The sequence below is a fragment of the Athene noctua genome, chromosome 2 (assembly GCF_965140245.1).
Source record: "Athene noctua chromosome 2, bAthNoc1.hap1.1, whole genome shotgun sequence".
In the NCBI taxonomy this organism is placed as follows: Eukaryota; Metazoa; Chordata; class Aves; order Strigiformes; family Strigidae; genus Athene; species Athene noctua.
The window spans coordinates 103786661-103810897 of record NC_134038.1 but is presented as its reverse complement, the minus strand read 5'-3'; the positions used below and the strand labels follow the sequence as shown (position 1 = coordinate 103810897).

Below are 24237 nucleotides of genomic sequence, written 5' to 3'. Positions count from 1 at the left end.
GCAGTAAAACAGGTTTGAGAAGACTCTGTTTTGGAGATACAACAGCAGTAAAATACAAATCTACAAAGAACCTAGAAAATAATTTACCAGCATTAAAAAGTTATATTTTAAGTCAACATTTTGCTTCAGATATTCCAGTATGCTTCAAGATGTTTTAGAAAAGCCAGTAAATTACAAGATGAAATGACATCAAGGCAGGAAGTCACCTCCTGGTAGAAGAAATGTTGAACTTAAATTTGTTAGAAATTTAGACTAGAAATTCCTAGGTTTCCATGAGAAACAGAGAAAAGTAGTGTCAAAGGCTTGATTTACAAATAAGAACAATTTGTATTAAAGTTGTAAGAGTATCTTACAGAACTACATGACTTTTACATCAGTTTTATAAGGTTTGTGTAAGTGATATATAAAGCATACCAGTACATGCAATACATTCAAAACAGAATCCTATCCACTTTTCTGTAACTGTGCAATATTAACAAAGTCCCTAAAAAGTGGGTCTACATTCATTAAATTTGGATCTCTGCAATACTGGGTCCCTGAGCATCACAAATTCAACTTGGACCAAGCTGGCATATGTCAGCCTATCTGCCAAATCAAATCAGACTGCAGAGAATTCACTGTATCTGTTGTTTTCACACTAGCTAAGATATGACAAACTACCCAGTGCAGCAGACCACAGCTCTGCTGACTAACAGTACTTGACCCCATCTACAGTCTGCTCTACAATTTTTTCTGTCAATATTTCTGGAACAAATCTGATCTAGCAAAGGCAATTTATACTTGATCTGTACTTGCTGTTGTACAGTTGCATTTTTTTTTTTTTACAGTGCCCAAAACCCAGATTCACTGTATTGTTCAGCTGCAGCCTTTCCCATAGCTCTAATGAAGACATCTGAAGGACAAGATGCTTCATATCTAGTATCAATCTAGAGTAACAGGTTGCTACTGAGCTTATCTTATCAACCAGCCATAGGCCTACATAAAGTATGACTATCAAGTTACCTGGTTATATGGATGCACAAGAGGAATGTATGAATAAGTGTTTCTCTCCCCAAATGACTACTGAGAGATTCACAGTACTTTAAATATTTAAAAAAAAAATAACACTGCAACATGTTCTTCTCCTTCTAGTTGTTATCTGAGAATGAGATAGCCACACAGATGCAGGGAGAGGAGCAAGGCCTGACATGCCATGCAGGGGCCTGAGTGGAAGAAGGAACAGACACTTCCCTCTGTGTGACTAGTAATAAAATCACTTTGCAGGCCCTCTCCAAACAGACTGAGCATGCTCCACAGCTGAACCGTCTGGAGCAAGGACTCACTTGGATATACCCATGCTCCTTTCTAGTGTGCACTGCCAGGTTTCCCTTGTGGGGGTAGTGCCTGTGTGCAGCTGTGGCAGAGAGCAGAAGCCTAGCCTGTACCAAGATTTTACAGGCAGTTCCAACTCCCCAGCTCAGGTGCAGTTTACCCCAGTCCAGGGTAAACCTGAACACTAAAAACTTATAGGTATTACCATTCCAGACACAGTGGTCTGAACTGAACTGCAACATCAGACAAGAGCTTGGTCTTTTATGTTTCTCTGATTGCATCTGCACTCTCTACAGGTCCTTAGCCTAGTAGGAATCTATTTTGTATGGGCATTTAACATGATCTGGTTTGTCTGATGGGTTACTTCACTGTAAAAACCAAATACTGTCATGTATTTGATTTAGTTTTCCAGTAAGTATTTCCTGAGATAGCTAGGGGCACACTCAAGCCACGCTGGTAGTTTGCAAAGCAGCAAAACGAAGCTCTGAACAGGAGATGTGAACAGGGACCCCTTCTGCGCAAGGTGGTGGCAATATACTTGAGCCACATGGCAAAGGACACTTTTGCTGCTGTGACGTCTACTGTGGGGTGGGGAATGAAAACATCCATATTCATACCTATTCATGTGCTTGGCTGATAACAATGCAGGGACAATTCTCCACAATCAGCTTGATACAATGGACTTCTGAAATAAGTTCAAGTTTTCCATAAAATCTGACTTTGTTTTTCCCCAATAGAAGAACCTGCTAGGAGTGCAAATGATCAATTAGCTATTCACAAATGGGAAGATCTATCCATTTTAATTCCTGGTGTTTTTTCCCCCCCTGCATTGAGAAGCAGCACTGCTTCTCTTCTACCAACATTTTTAGCACACGCTTCAAGCAAGCATTTTAATTGTTGATATATACTGCTGTTTAGCAGCCATTACAGACTTGCAGGGGGCAAGATTAATGCACATTAATTATTATATGAAATTTAAAGTACTTTTGGAATTCATTAGGGGAAACTAGAGGGTTGTAATATATCACTTATTTTTCCTGATTGGAGCAATGCTCCCTTACAGCATTTCTGCTAATGTCCTAGGTCTCAACAGAGGCATAAAATGATTAAAACCATTTGCTAGAAGCTGTTAATGTACTTCTTGGTTTCCTTATTTTCAAGAGATACTCAGATATCCATACATCTTACTAAGGAAAAACATAAATTGTTTAATAGCTTATAAATTGCACTGAAGCACTCAGTCTGACTAAAGGAAAAAATGCTGCCTAAATTACCAGAGGGCCAACCCTAGGCAATTCTTCAGTCTTCATGCCAGCTTTCACTGATACGTAAACTGAAGCAATATATTACTCATTTTTCACACCCTGAACTGCTACTTTACATCTTCCTTAATCCCTCTATTCCTTCAAAGCCACAGATGCAAAACAACATTATTATCTATGGACTGCTGCAAAGGGGTAGTGGTGGTCGTAGTAACAAGTGCTTAAATATTCACATAGTGCTGGAAAAACTGTCTCTTATGTGAGCAGGAGCAAGATACTGGAGCCTGGTATTGTTACTTGGTTCTGTGGAGAAACATAAATAACCCCAAACCAACCTTATCCTTAGATTTTCTTATCTGAGTTCAGATCCCATCAGAAAAAGGAACTGCCCCCTGTGTGTGGCACAAGTGATCTAAAGTTGACAGAGTGAAATGGTTTTCCTACTCCTTCCCTTGTGAGTGATCACAGGTTTTTCAAATCCACTCAGCTTTCTAGTTCTCCCCCTCTCACTCTGGCAATCACAGGAGTCAAGCTATAGCTGCTGATTCTACAAGGTGGCAGAAGAGGTAACAGACCCTTGAGCAGATCAAGTCAAGAACTCTTGTTTCCCCATTATCCTAGTTTCTTATAGCCTTCATTTCTACAAACTTAAATTGTACCCTTGGCATTTTTTGGATCTAGGTAATACCTAAATAAAATGTTTCACACAATAGCACCTCTCCCAGCTGGGCTACAGAGCCAGCATCAGGTAACTGCCCTTTGTGTGTTTTTCTGAAAACTCTCCACTCCTACCTGTGAGATTGTTTTGAACAATTCCACAGCCAACAATATCAAGGGGTGACATTACATATCAAGAGTTCTCCCAGTCAGGGGAGCTCCTCAGATGGGGTCAACAGCCAGCTCCCATTTCCTTGGGTTGTGGTTAGCCTGGGATCTTGTCAGCACAGGTTCTCCTCCTTTTTCACCTCACACATCTCTGCTGTAGGCTATTAGGACTTGCTCAGTGCTCTTCTGACTCCCAGATAGCTTATACATACTCTTTCCTCTGTCTTTGACCTCAGTAATACTGATTTTACAGTTCACTTAACAGTGATAAGCTAATTAAAGCAAACAAAACACTTGATTCTGAGATAAACCCTTTACTACAGAAACATAAGGAAAACAGAGCTAGATAAAAAGATAAACATGTTCACCTAATTTCTTCCTCTCACTAGTCTAGATCAAATTCCTTAGGTTTAAGGCTGGGGTCCTCAAAGGGTACCATGATCCTCCCAGATGCACAGGGACTCTTCTCCAAACTGAAGAGTTGTTTTCCAATGCTTTGCACTTTCTTCTTCAGATGATCTCACAGTTAAACAAGAATCCTCTGCTAAAAAGCACATCTCTTTTCTCTGTTCTTTCTCTCCGATTATGCAAATGCCTCTCATCACTTTTCAGCCCTCAAAATTAGAGTAACAAATACTTGATTTCTGTAGTCTGCTTCTACAAAATCCAGCTGTTGTAGACTGGTGCTTCTTGCAGATCTATCAGAAAATTATTTTCCCTCAAGCTCTAGTCATTCTATTGTCCCAGGATGGAAGCTGTTAGTTAATAGCTCTGCTGTGATAAAAGGCAATAACTGCAGAAAGACTTCAGATACATTGATGCATTAATGAGAAATCGATTTCATTACTCCACCCAGAACTCTAAATTATACACAAAGTCACTAAATCATTACAGACAGTAAGAGTTAGAAAAGAGAAATATAAGAATGGCAGCAATTCCTATACATACTTCAGTATTTATTAACACATTTAAGAAGACTGGGAGAACAAGATAAATACTCTTATGCCTGATGACCTACCTTATGGTTCCAAACTTTTGCTCCCATATAAACTAGAAAAAAGTAGCATCTTAGATTTGCAGTTAATTTTTCAGATACCAGTACACTTCTTATGGAAAATGCAAGTGAAGCCTATTTAGTGCTAAAGTAAATCGAGAAAAATGAAGATACATTTTAACAGCACTTTCCTAATTCTAGTAACATACAGACTTCTAATTGCCCACCTATCCTTCCTCTGAAGTATTAGAAATCTTAGAACTTAAGCATCATGTAGACTTACACAATTAAGCCAAATAGTATTGAAGCAGGAAAACCCACCAAGAAAAAATGGTATTGATGGATTAGTTCGTTTTAAATAAATTCTTTATACACTAAGACACATTAGCTTTCAAATCTGTTGCTGAAAACACTTAGTATGAGAGAAGTTAATATGTTTTTCACTTTTCCAAAGACGCTTCCTGATCTCAGTTGTGCAATCCTATGTCCATTAATAGGTATAACCTCAATATCATATGCAATTCAAATTATATTAACTACACAGAGACACCTGAACTGGATAATACTATATTATTGCATCTAAACAGCTTATAGGTATCTTTTCACAGCAGACAGTAAAAGAAGCTGAAGGCAGGTGGTCACTAACCAGACTGCATTTCAAAGCATTTCCAAACTTCCTATCTGACATGGTCCAATGTAAACACAGGTGTTATAAACCACCACTTTGTGAGAAACAGTCTTGTGCAGTTTACACGCCTTTTAGCAATTTGCAATGATTTGAATCCTCTATATTGTGCAGGGAAATGTGAAGATACCACAGAAACACATTAAAATATCTCACACAAGGTCAAAGTACCATTGTTCAGCTATTTAGTGAACAATGAAAAAAATATTTATGGGACTAGAACATTAAAAATAATATAAAATATATTAGATTTAGGTGACAGTTAAAATGAAGAATACCTCATTTATACCACCAAATGCTAAAGAAACTTGGCAAAAAAGCAACATCATATCTATATGTAGAGACACTTTAGAAAAAATCTCTTAGAAAAAGCAAAGAAGGTTAAAAAATTCAACTGCTGTTTATATTTAATAGGTTTGGAAAAACCTAATGTTTTGTGGATATGAATGTTACTGAGAAACAGTTTATTCAAGCTGTTTAGGAACACTGTACAAGAATAGTAGTGCAGATAGAATCTCCAGAAAGAACCATCCCAGGAGAAACCAGCAAAAACCAGTCAGTCCCCTTGAACTTCAGCTATGGCACCTGCCACATAAGATTTATGAAAACCCCCATATATTGGCGATAATACTGAAGTCTGTAAGAACAAGATCACCATCACTGACCATACAACAACTGTCAGCAGCGTGCTCACATACACTCCATTCTGCTGCTGCAAGTTGTGAGCAGGACACAAGCAGCCTTTGGAAAGCAAGTGAGCATTGACCCTGTGCACTAGAGAGCAGAACCAGCTCTCTTAAGACAGGTGCTATGGCTAGAATTGTGTAACAACTTTTGACATTTTAGGACTGTGAGAATGGCCCTGCTACACCCTAAACAGCTGGCTACACCTTAAAGAGCTGCCCTGAGGTTAACCCACACTCTAGGACAGGCCACAGTATAATTAAGCTAGTTGCTTTTCACATTAATTCTGCACCAAGATTTGCTTGGTTGGGCCAGAGAACTTTTAGATCATACAGTTCACTTTCTAAAAGCCTCTAAGAGGATTAGCATCTCCATTTTAGAGGAGGAGAAAAAGCTGCAATGGAAACTTAGCAGCTTGACACTTCCAGCAAACATGCACAAGCTGTGCACTTGCTCCTTGTAGGAAACAGAGAAGTACGAGACCATTTCAGTCTCATGATCTAAATGTGAGCCAGCACCTTGGTTAATTTTAGCTCTAGTTAATAGTCTAAATGTGTGAAAGTTTACACTCTCACTGTTCTCTCCTGTGACTTTTTTTAAAAATCCAGCTAATGATCTGAAGCTTTCCAAAATGCATGTTCCTCTTCAACAGATATTGTATTAGGCCTTTGCAATAACTCATCAGTTAGCAGCTCAAAGTATTTCAGAATTTATAAGCAGCAGCTGTGAAGTAAATGATGTCCTCCTGTGTTTTCTCCTGAATCAGGCTTTGCATCTATTGCTTGTGCTACGTATATCAATGATGTACATGTGCCTGGATTCTTAGAACAAGGATATTCCTCTGCAACAACTGAATAAGCATACATTTGTTTCCCTACTGATTTATGCATCTATGAACATACAACAGACTGAGTTAGACCTGTTTTTCTCAGTAATCCTTCAGTAATTTTGAGAGTTTTGATTTTGCTGTAAATGGGGATGGAAACAGTTTGAATATCTCAACATCCCCCTGCACAGTGATACCCCATTCTCCTCTCTTTGCAGAATAGTAATTTCAACACACGAAAACTATTTTATCAAGGAGAAAGAAAAAATTCAGACTAATCTCTGACAAATAGAAAGAAGACAGATCTGTAGGATTTCATGCAAAAATACAGCAAGATACATGCATATATATAAAAAAAAAAGTTTCCCCATTTTGACATTGTGACCCTAGTGCAGTAACTGGAAAACTGGAATTTCACTGAATTATATCATTTTTGAAAAACCTTACTGAAGAATTTTCCATGTTTTTCTGATACAGAGCTCTCATTCAACTACATTTTTGTTGAACTTAAAGTTTCAAAATCAAAAGTTTGAGGGCCAGGTGTCAAAGATAGCTCTGGAACAATCCATATTTCATGCAACCACTTTAATTATGGAACAGTAGCTTATGCCAGAATGAAGATGTTACTTCCCCTAAACTTCTACCTATGAAAACCCATTTATCAGAATCCTTAGTCTCTTGCAAACTCTGTTTGTGTACTGCAAACTCTGGATGGCAAGAACAGTTGCTTTTCATCTGTTGATCATACTAAAGTACTTTCAAAGCTAGGCTAGTACTTTAAATACTGCACATTTCCCTCGCCTTTATTCTGGAATTACTATTATGCATGTTGTGTTAAAAGCAACAATAAAAAGATTTTTTTAAAAAACAAAAGGGGACTTGAGAAAAAAAAAATTACTACGTTATCCTAAGATTTGTATCACACTCTGAAAACCTGTTTACTCTGTGCTTACATCCTTACCATTGCAGCATGGACAGTGACACGCTAGAGGGCTACTCATGCATACACAAAATTGCCATTACTCCTCTGGTACCATACCTTCTGGTTAATAACAAATCTACACCTAAAGAGCTTCCTGCTTTCTATAGGATTAAGAGTGCTTTATGCGAAGGAGGAAAATGTACAAATATGAGTAGCATCTAGCTCTGCGTAAGTTGCAGCTTTGCATCTGCAATGCTGTCTTCCCATTTTAAAAACATTACATTTCTTACTTGAAAACTGGTTGGAAAAACCTGAGTTATCTTAAGGGGGGAAAAAAAAAAAGTGTATTTTGAATTGATGTGTTCTCCCTCATACTGGTTTCCCTCTAGTGACCAGTGTTCTTTTTGCTACTTTGCTTTTGAAGATTAGTGGAATCTATACATTTCTCCCATTTGTCAAATACATACTAATTACCTTCATCTGAAACCTGATGTAATACTTCTGTAGGCAGAAATGTGCAGTAGGAAAAGGTAATCTCCCTTCAGTATTCCACAAGGAATCTATGAAGAGTTTCTTATAGTTTTTACCTCCCTCACAGAATCCTACCATAAATTTATAATGCATGTTAAAGAAGCCTAAGGTTAATGGCTGTCAACACTGTTGTTTAATCTCTTAATTTACCACATAAATAAGAAAAATGTGTCATCATCAAGAATCATACTAGAAGAAAACTAAAGTAATGCATGTTTCCCACATGAAGCTGCAAGGACAAAGCTTGATTAATCATGCAACATATCTTCCTTAAATCCCCCAAATGTCATTCATCAATTTCGTCTTAAGCATTAGAGAGATGCACAAAGAATATATAAGATTATATTCCAGGCAAGTATATGAAATATATTTTACTAAGAACACAGTCAGTTTCCTACAAAATTCACTAATGAGTCTTCAAGGCAAAACTGCCCAGTTCAAGAGCAGCACAGATCCTTCCATTAGACCCAGGCTTATCCCTCAGAACTGATGCCTGAGTTTTGGCATCCAGTTGTGTCCCATCTCGTTCCCCCCACTTTATTTTTTTAAAAAAAGTAATTGCTTAAGAGAAGAAGAAAGTATGCCTACATATTAAAAGCAGATCCCTTAATATTACTATCTGGCAGTTTCACTATAAAAAAATATTCCCTTAAATGCATTATTTTTACCACATATACAAGACAGCAATCACCTAAAATTTCTTCTTATAGAGATTGTTTACAATTTGTGTGGAACACAGCTTTATGTCTATGATACCCATGAAATCATGGGTTTCAGTCTTCCCCTTTCTATATTTTATAATCCCCAGGTGCGTAGGACAATTGAGACATATACACACACACACACACACGCAGTAAGGGCTGTGATTTTTAAAAGGAAGACATTTTGACTTGATGATAGTCTTTCTTTAAAATCAGAGTAGCATTTTATCAATTGTCCTTTCAAAAAAAAAAAAATCTTTAAATTACCTATCTTATGTAATGGACACAGCTGACAACTTTCTGAAGCCTAAGGAAATAAGGAAGACGATAGATGATATCGAAGGGAGAAAATAAGTCATCAGAGGTACAGGCAGTATAAAAGCCCCAGCCAGCCCATGGAAATTACTCATCCACGTTTTTATTTTTAGAAAGATGCTATGGCATTTTCATCTAGAAGAGTGGCTTCAGATGATAGGAAGTCTGATCAATTACAGGGCTTTAAAATACTACCAGTGGGACTGACAGAGAATATCCAAGACCAGCACTACCGTACTTGAACTCTTAAGACATTAAGGGTATGATTCAGAAAGTTCTCTTCCTCCAGCTTGCGAGACACTGAAAGACTTATCTAATAGAAAATGCAATCATCTCATTATCCCTGAAAGGTTTGAGCCACTCAAAGGGTGCACACCACAGCAGGAAGAAACTCCAGCAATGACTCTGCCGTGCAAGACATGTGGTGCTTTACACCTAAAGTACATGAATTTCATTTACAAGAGTGTATTTTCCCCTCTGTTGTCTCAGAATTTGACTTTGCTGTGTTCTCTTCCCTCTGTTCCCTCCAGAACCATCCAGTTCCTTATATCAAACAACCATCGATGGCACTTCACATCTTTCCTATTAGTTTCACTAAAACTTGTACCTTCCTTTCTTCTTCTTTTACCTTTTCTCCTCTAATTCAAATTCTCCCTCATCCTCATAAGAGAAACATGTATTTTTGCCAAGACATTCAGCCATGTAAAAATTGAAAAGTGATGAAATAGAGAAGGGATCCCAAGCTCAGAAAGACATTTATTTTTCAGTTGCTGGAAAGAAAAAGACATTCCTTGATAAGCAATATAGATGTCATAAGCATTACACCCTAATATTCACCTTATAAATTATACTTATGCCCTCAGCTTCTGGAAATAAAGCATCAGTTTAAGGCTCACAGATCTTCCTTTATGAAGAGTGAAGAAGGTTAAATCGGTATGAGGGGCTGGAAGAACTTAATGAACACAGAAGAGAGTAAGGGTTTGAGGGGTTGTTTTTAGTATTAAAAATCTAGCAGTGCTAAAACTCTGCAGAAGATGACAGCAAATATCAAAGAAATTTTAATTGCTAGAGTGAAGGAAAACTTTCAAGGCTTGCAAGTGTTTGTGTCACTGTTATCAACCTCTTTTGGAAGATGAGCCTTCCTACTGAGAACATGCTATTTCCACTCCTTTCTTCCATACTTTGATGCAATATATCAATAGCATCTAGAGGTAGCTATTTTTATTGTGAACAGCTTTTAATAACTGGCTGCTGTTGATCAAATATTTTTACAGAAAACTATCCTTCCAAAGAACACATTTGACTGCAATGCTCCTTAGTTTTAAAGCAGTTCAAAACAGGGGTAGACAGACTTGGCATGCTGAGGGTCACTTCCTTCCAGCAAGATATACAAAGATCCCATGAATTATCACAGGATAAGATGGGTTATCCTTGACCACAGAAAACTCAGGCAATACAAGTATTACCAGGTGCCGTGGGAGCACAGTGCAAGAGACAACAGCAGAATTTAGATCCACTGATAGAAGCTGGAGCACTGCAAGACCCCAGATTTCTGTACCGCAACTCCAGTGAACGTTTTCAGATGGGTGAAGAAAATAATCAGTGGAATAAAGGAAAAAATCCCCAAAACAAACCCTTCACAGAGAAAGCACACTAGAAACATCTTCCCAGAAACATCTAACTTGCACTGCATGGATTCACCTCAGTTCTGGGGGTTTTATAACCTACCTAAAAGTGGCTAACCTGCTGGAAGTTGTGCTACTTCAAGGTGTTGGACCTGAATTTGTACTGTACTAGCTCAGCTTCAGCATTTCAGTGTCCATGATTATGTGTCTAGCTCTCAGTTATGTTGCTCAAATATCTACTTCATGTTCCCTACTCCTTCATTGCACAGTATGGCCCCAGCCTGCCTTCTAATGCCACTGCACAGCGCTGAAGCCAAGCAACAGAGAAGCCAGTGAGGAGAGGTGCTCTGCTGGATCTCATATTCACGAATGAGGAGAGGCTTGTTAAGGGTGTGGAGGTTGAAGGCAGCCTTGGTTGTAGTGACCATGATATGCTGATGTCATCAAAGACAACAAGAAGTTGTTGTACAACAAGCATCGAAGGGATGACTAGGGAAAATATGAGCCTGCTGCTGAATGGGGCAGGGGACGCAGTGACACAGGACATGGAAAAGGCTGAGGTACTGAATGCCATCTTTGCCTCAGTCTTTTATTAGCAAGATTGGCCTTTAGGAGTCCCAGGTCCCAGAAAGCAGGAGCAAAGGCTGGAGCAAGGAGGATATACCCTCAGTGGATGAGGATCAGGTCAGGGAACACTTGAGCAAACTGGATATATTTAAGTTCATGGGCCTTAATGGGATATACCCACAAGTGCTGAGGGAGATGACATGCCATTGTGAGGCCACTTTCAATCTTTAAGTGATCATAGTGGCTGGGAGAGCTGCCTGATGACTGGAGGAATGTAAATATCACTGCTATCTTTAAAAAGGGCAGGAAGGAGGACCCAGGGAACTACAGGCCTGTCTGTCTCATCTCAGTCCCTGGAAAGGTGATAGAGCAGCTAATTCTGGAAACCGTTCTTAGGTACGTGAAGGACAAGGTGATCAGGAGTGGCGAGCGTGGCTTCACCAAGAGGAAATTGTGCTTGACCAACCTGATAACCTTCTACAATGAAATGACTGGCTTGGTAGATGAGGGAAAAGCAGAGGATACTTCAGCTAAGGCCTTTGACACTGTCTCTCATAAAATCCTCATACAGAAGCTGTTGAAGGGTGGGCTGGATTAGCAGACAGTGATGTAGATTGAAAACTGGTTAAATGGCCAGGCCCCAAGGTGGTGATCAGTAGTACAAAGTCTACTTGAAGGTCATTAACTAGTGGTGTACCTCAGGGGTCCATACTGGGTCCAGTCCCACTTAACATCTTTGTTAGTGATTTAGATTAGGGTAATGTGTTCCCTCAGCAAGGCTGCAGATGACAAAAAAATGAGAGTGACTGATAGGCAAGAGGGTTGTGCTGGCACCCAGAATGACCTCGATAGGTAGGTGAAAATGGACTGACAGGAACCTCATGAAGTTGAGCAAAGAGAAGTGCAAAGTTCTGCACCTGGGGATGAATAACCCCATGACCTGTACAAGGTGGGTGCTGACCAGCTAAAAAGTAGAAAAGGATGTGGGGTTCCTGGTGGACAACCAAGCTGAAGCCCTGGTTCATGAATAAGCAGTATGCCCTCATGGCTAAGAGGGCTAGTAGCATCCTAAGCTGCAGTAGGAGTGTTGCCAGCAGGGTGACTGAAGGAGGTTCTCCTTCCCTTCTATACTCAGCACTTGTGAGGTCACACCTGGAGCACTGTGTCCATTGCTGGGCTCCCCAGTACAAGAAAGAAATGGACATACTGGAGAGAGTCCAACAAAGGGCCACAAAGAAGGGACTGGAGCATCTCTGCTATGAGGAAAGGCTGAGAGAGCTAGGACTATTTAGACTGGAGAAGAGAAGGCCTGGGCAGGGTGTGGATCTTACCAACATGTACAAATTTGTGAAGGGATAGTGTAAAGAAGATGGAGCCAGGCTCTTTTCCATGATGCCCAGTGACTGGGCAAGAGGTAACAGGCACAAACTGAAACACAGGAGGTACCATCTGAACATCAGGAAACACTTTCTCACTGTGATGGTGACTAAGCCTGGTGCAGGTTACCCAGAGAAACTGTTGAGGCTTCATTCTTGAGATACTAAAAACTGCAGCATTACCATCTTGCCTCTCTAGCCATTTTTAGAACTGTCTTACACATAAGTATATAATGCTTCTCAGTCATGGAACACCAGAAATTTTATGATCATGTGAAGGGCCTGAAGCTGAAAAATGCCAGATTAGACCTAGAGAGATCTCCCCTGTTATGGCTGATGCTCCCAGCACCAAGCACCTTCGCACCCATCTGAGGGCTAGCAAACTTTGAGGAGACAAGTATTCACTTCCGGCACTACCTTGCCCTTGCCTGTTCTCCCTGTCCTCCACCCAAACACGTTCCAAATCTTCTGGAAAAAAAAAAGCAGCACGCTGGTCCTGCCTCCACCACAAAAGCACTAGAGCACAGAGATGGGCAGACAACCACATGACTTGCTATAACGATACCTACTTTTCCCATCATTTTCATCCTCCATTGCCAAAACCATCCATTACATACTTCTCAGATGTGGATACGCCAGTCATAATCAATCACTGCATGGTCTCTAGTGTTTTACAGACCGATGCATCATCTCTCTCAGAGAAAAAAGGACCACTGCTAAACAAACTTGGGCTATGCATTATACAGACAAGATATTAACAGATCTATCTTTGCAAACCTGCTGAAAATTTGAATCCCTCCTCCCTCAACAACTTGTGATACCAGAAGACCACAGAAAAGACAGAAAATAGGAATGGCTTCCTGTGGCTGGAAAAGTTTCCAGTTTTCTTGCAAAGTTCTGGAAGAGAAAAAATTTTTTCAGGGGCTACTTAAGGTTTCTGGAACAAAATCCTACAGAATCCAAGAAGCTTGCTTTCCAAGTGAAACACTCCCTTTGTTCATCTGGACTTCTCTAGCAAATACAGAAATATAGGCACAAAACTAGGTATGTGGATAAAAGACAGCTTCAAGCAAGAACACACAACACTATACCATTGAAAACATGGAGATTATGGTAGTTCATGACTAAGATTCTACAGAGGACAGAGTGAATAAATGAATAAGTACACATTCAGCTTTCTGATTTTCTCAATGCAGCAGCAGCTCATGTATCTAGAAATGAAGACAGTACAAACTGCCTGTTAGGTTCTTCCCTGAGTGTATAAAAAAGTGTCTTTGTAGACATTACAGATAATAAAGCTTTGTCCAAAACTAATCTTCAAAATAAAAGCATAACTAGAAACGTGCCATGTTACACTAGTCTCTTTTCTCATCTCAGGACACAGCCTGGCTGGTTTCCAATACAGATGATGTCTGGTAAAAGGAAGAGTGCAAGACATTTATTTGAATGAAGTAGCAATTCTCAACTTCTTTGCCATCTCAGACTGAAGTCTAGTTTTATGCCTTACCAAAATTCTAGGATCTTCTACAAGTTTAAAGTACAAAAATCACTTATATGTCTACTTATTGTGACAGACATTCCTCTTCTGGAGCAATGTTGTCATCTGCTTAGAAGCCCATCTATGTACAGACAACATGAATTTGATTTCTAGTTTCTGTTGGGTACATCACAATTCTGTCAGGCTGCTTGCTTTACTAGGTAAGCATCCTAAACAGGAACTTAAGTTTGTGGAGAATTGACTTTTAATTATTGCAGCTTTTCACCTTTAAGTATTCCTGAAGGCTGTAAATACAATTCATATACATAGCCAAGAGTTTCTAATATAAATTATAATTTTCCAGTGCAATTGGATGACAGTAGATTCTTACAGATGACATATTATAGGAGTAAAGACAACTGTAAAATTGCAGAGAAAACGTCTCTGAAGAAAAATAGAGGTGAACTGCAACCACTTCTGTCTCCAACTTACTGAATGTTCAAATTAATTTTGTCAAGCATTTTTCTTAACAATTTTCTTGACATACACATGCACACTGTGTACCAACAAGACTAATCAGCAGCTAGAAATACAACTGTAATTTAATCTGCAATTTAACTGAAGTTGTAGTAGGTATATTTTTAGTAACAGCTTGAAAATTTAGGCCATTAAATTCATTAACAAGCTTGAAGATATGAATGTCTCATCTACTTAATTGAGTGTTTTTATAAAAAACTAAGCCATGCATTCATTTGGTTATATAGCTGATTTCGCCATTCATCAGTGCCACTCTTATAATTTAAGTAATTTACCACTCGAAATTTTAAAGTAAAGCAGTGTACTGCAATGTCCCAACATTTAAATGATCAAGAAGAAATAATACAAAATTGTGGCAACTGTCTAGATACAAGAGACTATCAAAAGTGATAAAAAAGGAATCCAACCCTGAAAGCATACAGAAGTTTTAACTGAATAATATTGCAGGTGTCTTATTTACTATTGCCTTGTTCATACTCTGTGTACTGAGAAAATACATTTGGCATTTATGCACATGGGCCATATGGCTGATTAAAGGCAGAAGTGGAGATTTACTGTGAATGAGCTCTAAGCTCATCATGTGTATTGAAGGTGCATTAGTGGCTACAGCACAGCAGGCAAGCTCTTAGAGTTAAATCCCATCTTAGATTGACCTAAAGGAAAGGGTGAACCCTAAGAGCCCTCTGGGAGGCACACCAAAGCATTGCTTCAAAGGCACACTCCCCATCTGGGCTAAAACACTAAGGTAGACACAACCTCTAAGTACCAGAGCACACGCTCACTACCACCATTCGCTTCTCTGAGAGGGGCATAACTACTACATACACAGAGACTGCTTCTTCATTTCTCACAACTTTTCAAGCATTTATCGCCATGTGTGCTATAGTTTCTTCTTTGATTTATTTCTGAAGAAATTTGAAAGGCATTATACATCCATTTATTTTATGCTTTTGCTAATTTTGTTTCTTGAACAGCTACAGTAGTTAACTATGCTTTATGACTTACAACTTTTTAGACTTGTCCACATGAATTTTTCCATGAGATCATAAAGCTCAATTCCTTTAAATTAGGAACAGAATAAAACGCTTCTTTACCACAGCAACAGAGAAAACTAAACACAGAAGCTAAAAGTGAAGGACACCCAGATCAGCTCTGAAAGTTTAAGATATTAATAGAAAAATAACTTCTCTTTAAAACCCAAGCAAATTGGTATATCTTCTATCTCAAAAATACCCCGGGGAACAATTCCCTCAATCAGATAGCAAATAAAGAGGAAAAATGTTTTTCACTGAGATGATAATTTGGAGGTTTTTCATTTATATTAGAGCATTTCTTTCATTCAGTCTCCCTAAAACTAAACGTTCTGTGCAACCTCCCTTTCTAATGCTGTTACCCTCTTTTGTGGCAGATCTCTCTGATAGTGTTTCATTTGTGGAAATTAATTATTTTAGTGTTTTTTTTCCTTTATTGAAATAGAAATGTAATATTCCTTAATCAATTTAGTCAGGCATGCTTGAATTTTTTTTACACTATCAAATAAAATAACGTACTGAAAATAGCACCACACATTTATGTTTCTTAAATCATATCTTACCTACCAATAGCTCAGCATCTTCTCAGCCACCTGTGGATTTATAAGGGTGTAGAAAAACCACTCCTCTGCACCTGTACCTGCTATTGGCACACCAATGCCACAAAAGCCCGATAACACTAACACCCATTTTTCAACTCAACATTTCCATATGGTTTAAAGTTAGTCCCCCAGGCATAACGTACCATAGCTATACCTCATAGCTTTGGAGAAGGAAAAAAACCCAACCCTCTAATTTTACAGGGCACTCATTATAGAAGATTTGAGACCTAATTTAACTCAATATTGAAAAAAAGCTTGAAAATAAAATTTTTGGCACAGAAAGACCTACAGAGACCTTTCTGTTAGCAAAAACGTTCTAGGAAGATTATACAGAACAAAAGAGCAAACTGGGTTTAATCCTTTCACAGCAATGTAATTTTGAATCCTCTGAAAAGCAGTCTATGAAGCACTACAACTCCTGTGCATCTGACAAAGAAAAGTGAACTAGTTAAAAGACATAGTCCAGGCACAGCAAACAAGTAGAATATTGTTTCTATTCTGCAAATACCATTATTTCAAATATTGTATATAAAAGAGTTATGTGATTCAATCTTAAAGTCAAAAGATTTCTCTAAATCTTAAAAAATACAACTCAGTAAAGTACCTGTGAAATAGCATGTACCATTAACACCTTAAACCTTTAACAAAAAACTATTTTCAAACTAATTTCTCTATGCATCTATTGTGGCTGAATTCAGAAAACTGAATTTCTCAGTGTATGTATTTTTCAAATGGAAAAATAACATCAATGTAAAGGTGTAACATCCTTCACCGTTTTCATGGAGGGGTGTGTGCATTTATAAACCGGGCATAGAAATACATATTTAACTCCATAAGCCACCTGTAGACCTGAAGAGAGAATCCTTTACTGACTTTTACCAAATCTGTGTTCCTTATAGTAATTTAAAAGAAAGCAGTATTTCTGCCCAAATAAGAAAAAACCTCTAGACAAAAACAGACTTTAAACAGAAGTGAAGAATACTTTAAAAACAGCCAAAGACTGAACAGATTCTGATGAGGCGGGAGGAGTGGCACAGGGATCTAAAGAGTTATATATATATAATATTAACCCTCTTCACTGAGCCTGTCAAACCTTGCTGGAGAGCAAAAAATGAAGTTCCACATAAACTCTGTTTGGTAGCTCTTTTAGAAGATAGATGTCTTTGCAGTGGAAGAACATCAGAATATTATGCTGAAAAAGAAAATTGGTTTCTGCAGTTTGTCCCTGCAGGAAGCACTCCTTTCTCCTTTCTTCACTAAGTGACTTGCCCATAACAATGCTTCTTTTGAACACAAGATAACTGTTAATTTTCTGATATGAGGAAGCACTGGAGAGCACTGAGTGGCCAACACAGTTTTCCAAGCCACAAATAACAAACAAGCCTCACAGTTCTTCTGGTTGCTACAGATGTGAAAAGTAGTTTTGCTCTAACAAGATGATCTTGGATGGTAGGGAAAAAACACCCCTGCTGGGCCCTTTTGCTCTGAGAAAACAGACAGGCACTGCTTGCAGCTAAGTCATGATGGATCTTCCATTCTGCTCTAATAATCAGAAGGAAAAAAAGCAAGCAGTTTCTCTGATAAAACAGCTTAAAAACTATATTCTGTAATAACTTTAAATTAATTACAGAATAACTCGGCATTTTACAAGAAAAAATGATGATGGTTAACCTCATTAATGAGAAGACAGAACTCCCTGTCTTTCTGGTCACGTTGTTGCAGTACTGGTGTTGTCGGACACAGAGTGAAAGACTAGCAGTTACTTAACAGACAAATGACAACTAAACCCAAGAAAAAGCTTTAAACAATATAAATACAGTGGAAATTCTTCCTGATTTCTAAGAAGCCTACAGCTTTGCTTCTACAGTGATTCAAGTCTACTGAACAGTCATACTGCAAAATTTAAACGTGAAATTCTTTCAGGCAGTTGTTTTAAGACAGTTGCTTTTCTCTGTTTTACACAGGTACAAATGTAACCCTTCATATCAAAATGAAATTTTAGAGGCAATATTTTGGCCAAAATATGCATGCAAGCTTACAGACTTACATGACCTTAGAATACCCATTCTCTCTATTATACAAGTTATACAAGTTAGTATACAAGTTATATATACAAGTTAGTTCCTTAATATGTTTTTGAATAGATTGTCACCGAAATTGTTTTTGAGAAGTTCAGATGACTATGAATAACAAATGCAAGGCTGACAGCCTTGGGAAGCATTGAGCTGTAAAAACTTAGGTCCCAAGATTCTCAAAGCCAAATGTCTTGAGACTGGGAACTGGAAGAAAGTTATAGTGACAGTGAATATACTGGTTCAATAAGGATAAAGGGTGTCATCAACAAAATTTTGCACAGAAGTTCGCAGCAGTCTTTTCTGGCAGCAAGAAAGCAAGCAAAACTAATTTCTGTCTTCTAGCAGGGTGGCTGTTGAAAGGAAATGCTATTATATTTGATAGAAACCACTTAAAAATCAAATTATCACTGTTCCTTTTAAAAAGTCTAGTAAACGGGCACAGAAAAGACAATTGATGGATTTCTGAGACTGAACTCAGTTTAACTTGATTATGAACTAGCAAGTCTTTTCTGTCGATAGCTGAAGTTTTACCTTTTATGAATCATGTAACAGCTGTACTTTAAATCATTATACTCATTTGTTAAGACAACAGATAGATTAAAAAAAACTGTTTTGGAAGAACTCAAAGGACAGCTTCAACATGCAGACTGTTTCTCATCAGACAGATAAAAACGAGTATTTGCTTAGTTCAGAGTTCAAAGATTTATTCTATGTAGGGTTTCAAAGACTGGAGGCTCCCTGAAAGACTTGCAGATCAATACCACTCTGTAGCAAAGCAACCTAAAATGCTTCTTTCTTGAATTTAGTAAAAAATACCTATCAGAAATTCACAGTGTGAATGTACAAAAGAAGTTGGCATTTCAGATGTTCTGAAAATAATTTGTAGTCAAACTGTAAATTACTATTTCATATATATCTTTTATAACTTACCCATATGTTCCTAAAATTATGATTTCTCCATCAGTCAAAAATATAATCTATTTGGGATTGATGGAGAAATTATCAGTAATTAATTTTACTAAAGGAAGCATTTCACAGAGCTATACTTTTGTAGAGGAAGTTTAAATCCTGCAAGCAAAATTTTGTTGCTAATAGATTAGATATCACTTCTAGTTATTAGATTTCTTCTCACTAGTTATTCAGAGGAGAATAATTCCTTCTTAAGCTGAAAAACATGTCTTAACACAAGTACTGAAATTTTCACTCCAAAGTAAAGAAATTCTCAGCAGAGCAATCATTAGCCCTTACACCAGATTTACACAAACTGAAGCTATCAAGACTGGAACTAAACACTGTAAAAGCATGGGCCTTAGCACTGTGAATTGAGAGCATTCAGAAAGAAGTTTATTAAAAAAAACCAGAGTGCACTGGGAACCTGAACAAAACCTATGAAAAATCAAATGAAAAATCCATACAGGTCTTCAGTGAATACATGATCAAATGTGAAGTCTAAATGAAGTTAACTACTTAACAATAGATACAGACAGAAGTGTGGTTTATGAATATACTTCAAATAACCACCATATTTTACATAACATAGTTGTAACCTTTCATGACTAAAATAAACCACCCAAAGACTTCATTGCATCACAGCATCAATCTGTTTTGTGTTTGCAACCTTCCTCCTCTCTTCCCACTCACCCTCAGGGGAAGGCCTCTCCTGCTGGTAGTCAACCTGTGCAAAACCCAGAAAAAACAACCCACCTCCCCACACATGAAAACTGCCCTTTAGCAAACACCAAGCTGCAAAAGCCCATGGACATGACGTGAACTGTGCTTTGGCAGCACAGGGATGCAAAACCAGCATCTGCCTCCAACCCTCCGTGCTTCAGGAAGACCTGGAAGCCTTCAGTAGCATAAGCATCCAGTCTTTCCCATGAAGGAGCAGCCGCCACTCCTTTACTCCTCTACAACTTCCCACAGTATAGCAAGCCATTACGCTTACTAGAAACCGGAGACCTCTGAGGAAGACTCTCCATATCATGGTGACTACAAACAACAAACAGAATACTGCTACAACAGTTCAGTTTCCTACCTAAAAGTTATTAAATATTATAACATATTGATTCTATGAAAACTAATATTATGGCATAGGTAAATGAACTGCATTGTTTTTTACTTCAGTGTCACTGCTGGGCTCATCTCCCATCGTTTAAAGTACTCTCTGCTTAGACTGTAATCCCTCAGGCACAAGTGATGCACGTGAAGAGGTACTGGATACTGGGGCGTTTGCAGCATGAGCTATCCTTCAAAAATCTGAAGGCTCCCATATCATGTCCTTTCCCTCAAGAATTAGAGCCTGACTGCAAAGCCTGCACTAGAACATATGAACGCAGAAGTGGAAGGGTTCATTTGGACTATAGGTTCAGCAGCTCACATGAATATAAGTACTCAGAAACTAAAGTAGTATTATGTGATTTTTGTTTCCTGCTAGCTCCCACTCACCACAAAATACTTCCAATATCTTAAAGAAATTTTAGGTGTATTACAGAAGACCATATGCCACAACTATAAGCCATGCCACTGGAAGACAGCAACAGAGAAAGTACATCTCAATCCTGTTTTGTTGCCCCAATTCCTTTAACATTTCAATTTATTAAATGAAGTGCACTCAATTTCCTAGTTCAGCAATACAACTGAAGCATTTAATTAACTATTTTCAAAGTCTGCTCTGCATCAGAAAAACAGGCAAGTCAATAGACACAGGGCTTCACATCTCTATTAGAAATTTCCAGGATCTACAAACTGAAAGAGGCTAAACCCCAACCTTTGACATATTGCTCGGCTAATTTTCTCAACAGCATTATTTCATATGCCTGTCCATCTTTCTACTAAATATAATTTTTTGAGACAGCCTTTCACTTGGTTTTCCCTCTTCCTACAAAGACCAGTATTAAAGCACATTAACACAGAATATATTTGTTCAACACATTATTATTATGGCAACTACACAATATGCAAGTTTAAGATAAGGGGAAATATGAGAACTGCAAATGAATTCACTATTACTCAAGTCTCAATGGCAACAGCAGAGTAAAATCAAAATGCACTTGAAAAATAAAGCAAACTGTGCACTGGCAGCTTAAAGCTTGAAATATCTCAACTAATTAGATGCCTATTGTTGCTAGGTATATACTGTGCTATGGAAGCTAAACATTCTCTTACAAACAAATTCTATTTGTATTAGTTTCAAAAGCTTTTTCACATTACAGATCATTAAGTGTTACTAACACTTATTAAAACACACCTGTGCACTTTCATGATTTATAACCCCTTATTCATAACTTAGAGCAATAAATTTCACATGTGACCTCTTTCAACTACATTAAGTGGAATTTCAGTTTAAGTAGAAAATTTTAGTAGAACTGTGAGGAGGCTCAAGTCCAGCTCCAGCTGAAGTCAGGCTCCTGTCTGCTTCAACAAAAGATGGATTAGAGCTCTAAGCAATTCTTTTATTTCAAAAAATTAGGTAAGAAGCATCTCAGGAAAATACTATCTACACAAAGATCAAGACTATTTAAGAATTAAAACTTGTTTACCTTCTTTAGATTTTCTAAATAAAAGTAAGCTGCAAATGCATTTTATTGTTCTGCAGGTCATAATCAGAAGAGGCTAATCAAATGTGAGTAGTACAAACAACTACAGGTTTTTTAATTTGCTAATTTCTATTTCATTATTTTCCACAGTATGGAACTCACATTCATTGTTTGGTCTATGCCGTACTCTCTCTCATAAATGCCAGGTTAAAAGGCAAGCATTTTATTAAGTTGCATAAGAAAATAGGATTTTAAAACGACTCTAGCCTGTCAAATTGCAACCTAACTGCATGGTACCTACCAAAAGTCATCAATGTAAGGGGATGTAGAAAAGATGCTGCACTTCTTCCTCAGCTATCAGATTTCTCAAAGATTATTTTTCTTCTCCATTCATGAGAATTTTAGAAGTGGCACCAATCAGAGAAATGATCAAGGTATTCTGTAGTTTTCAAGACTGAAGATTAACATTAAACAAAAGTGCTAGACTTCTACCCTGTAAGTGCTATGATTCCAGTGTCAGTAACTACTGGACAGGTGTAACAGAGCAATGAAGCACTGATTTACCACAAACCTACAGTCTCTGCAGGCCCCATCTCTGCTACAAATGAGCTGAGCCAGAACATGAAAGTACTGGATGATATATGGACTGCCCTTCTCTTGTTCATCTTCTGTTTTCCGGAAATATTAATAACTAAAATACAGACATCAGGGTGATCATAACAAGCTGTGAAATAATGATTTAAACAGTGGTCCAGGGTGGATTTACATAATGAATAGGTGGGACTGGCTTTTAGAATACAAAGCCTCTGTTTTCTTAATATGGCAAGAGGTGATGGTGTTCATGGTAACAAATAAATTGTGACTTCAGGCTATATGACAGAGCAGAAATAACAGAAAATTATTAAATAAAATTTCAGCCTCATTATGCCCTAACACCCCAAAGACTCCAAATTTTCAGAAGAGAAACCTCAGATCTTGTTAGGACACATACGCTTGTATAGCACTTAGCTTTTAGAAATGTGTGCCCCAGAAACTGTAGCTAGTATTTCTGTTGGAGTGGACTAAACTCCTGTAGATTTTAATCCTGCTGTTTAACAGCTGTGTCTCTTTAGCACATACAACACTGACCATGAAAACATCATTTAAAACTTCTGACTTAAAATGGAATGAAAGATGGGTGGAGGCTTGGAGGCTCCTTTCTATCAAGCAGAGTTTCCTGCCTAGCAGACACTGGGTCAGCATCCAAATCAGTACTTTGCAAGTATCTTTTCTGGCACAGCATTCAGGTTCAATCCTGACGCAATTTAAAAAACTGACAGTGAAACTCGTAAGAGGTAGAAAGGTCAAAAATAGAAAATGTACTTAAGAAGCTGCTCAAAAGACTTTAGCAACAACACTTCTACCTTCCCATGGCTTCTGAGTGTACAAGTACTGCCAAGCTTACTTGTGAACTTTCCTGTATAGAGCAAAAATTGATTACAATGTACTTACTCTATCTTTGTAAACCATACGTGGGGAATAGTATTTAGCAACAGCCCTAAGCAATATTCCTTAATACGATTCTTTTTGCCTTTTGTTTTACAGAGTTTGGTGCATCTTCTACCCAAGAAAACATCACAGTATTAAGATGAATTAACAATGACATGCCACCGCTATGCCTTGCTGCTTCAAGGTATTTTAAAAATATTTATCACTGGTTTACCTTTCTTCTTCCAAACTTCATTTAGTAGGGAAGTTTTCTTCTAGCTACTTGAGACAGATTAAATTCTTATATCTTTTAGACTGACATTTTTCTGAAGATTCTTAATGATTAGAAATGCACATGATAAACTAAAATGCCTGTGCAAGGTTCCCATGTAGTTCTTTCTCTGATAAATCCCTGACACACAGCAACATTGCTACCCCAATCAGAATCTCCTCATGAATATTTATGTATCTCATCCTGTGGTGATTTTTGCAATTTCTCTCATACATTTTTTGTGTGCTAGAAGTTAAAATAACGTAAATAAGTTGTTTAAGTCCTAATACTTGTATTATCCTCCATTAAGGAAAAACTACTAGAGCTTAAATTCTTACGACTGAGAACAGAGTCCGGTTATGAGAGCAGAAAGATATTACAATGCACATCTGAGTCATGTTCGCACTTTTAGCACTTTGTGGTATAGGATAATGTTCCCAACAACTGCAAATTAAAATCTATAATCTTCATTTTATATTGTTCTCTATATATGACTAGGTTTAAAAACTGTTAAGGGACTGCAGATTGAAAATCATCCTTACTATATTTAAAGTAATCACTTATTTTGTCAATTTCTAATTTACCAGCAAATTTGTTGATAGCTGTCATTCAACAAC

The 24237-nt window shown here is 37.9% G+C and overlaps 1 protein-coding gene across 2 annotated transcripts in view; it reads right to left on the bottom strand.

Moving 5' to 3' along the window:
* Positions 1–24237, bottom strand: part of CTDP1 (CTD phosphatase subunit 1) — a 105290-nt gene that overhangs the window by 9448 nt on the left and 71605 nt on the right. The window contains exon 13 of one of the 2 annotated variants that reach the window (XM_074899764.1): positions 19965–19975. The exons of the other annotated variant lie outside the window; for it this stretch is intronic. Within the exon in view, the coding sequence (XP_074755865.1) occupies positions 19965–19975 (11 nt within the window). The remainder of the gene's footprint in view (positions 1–19964; positions 19976–24237) is intronic. 2 annotated transcript variants of the gene reach the window in all.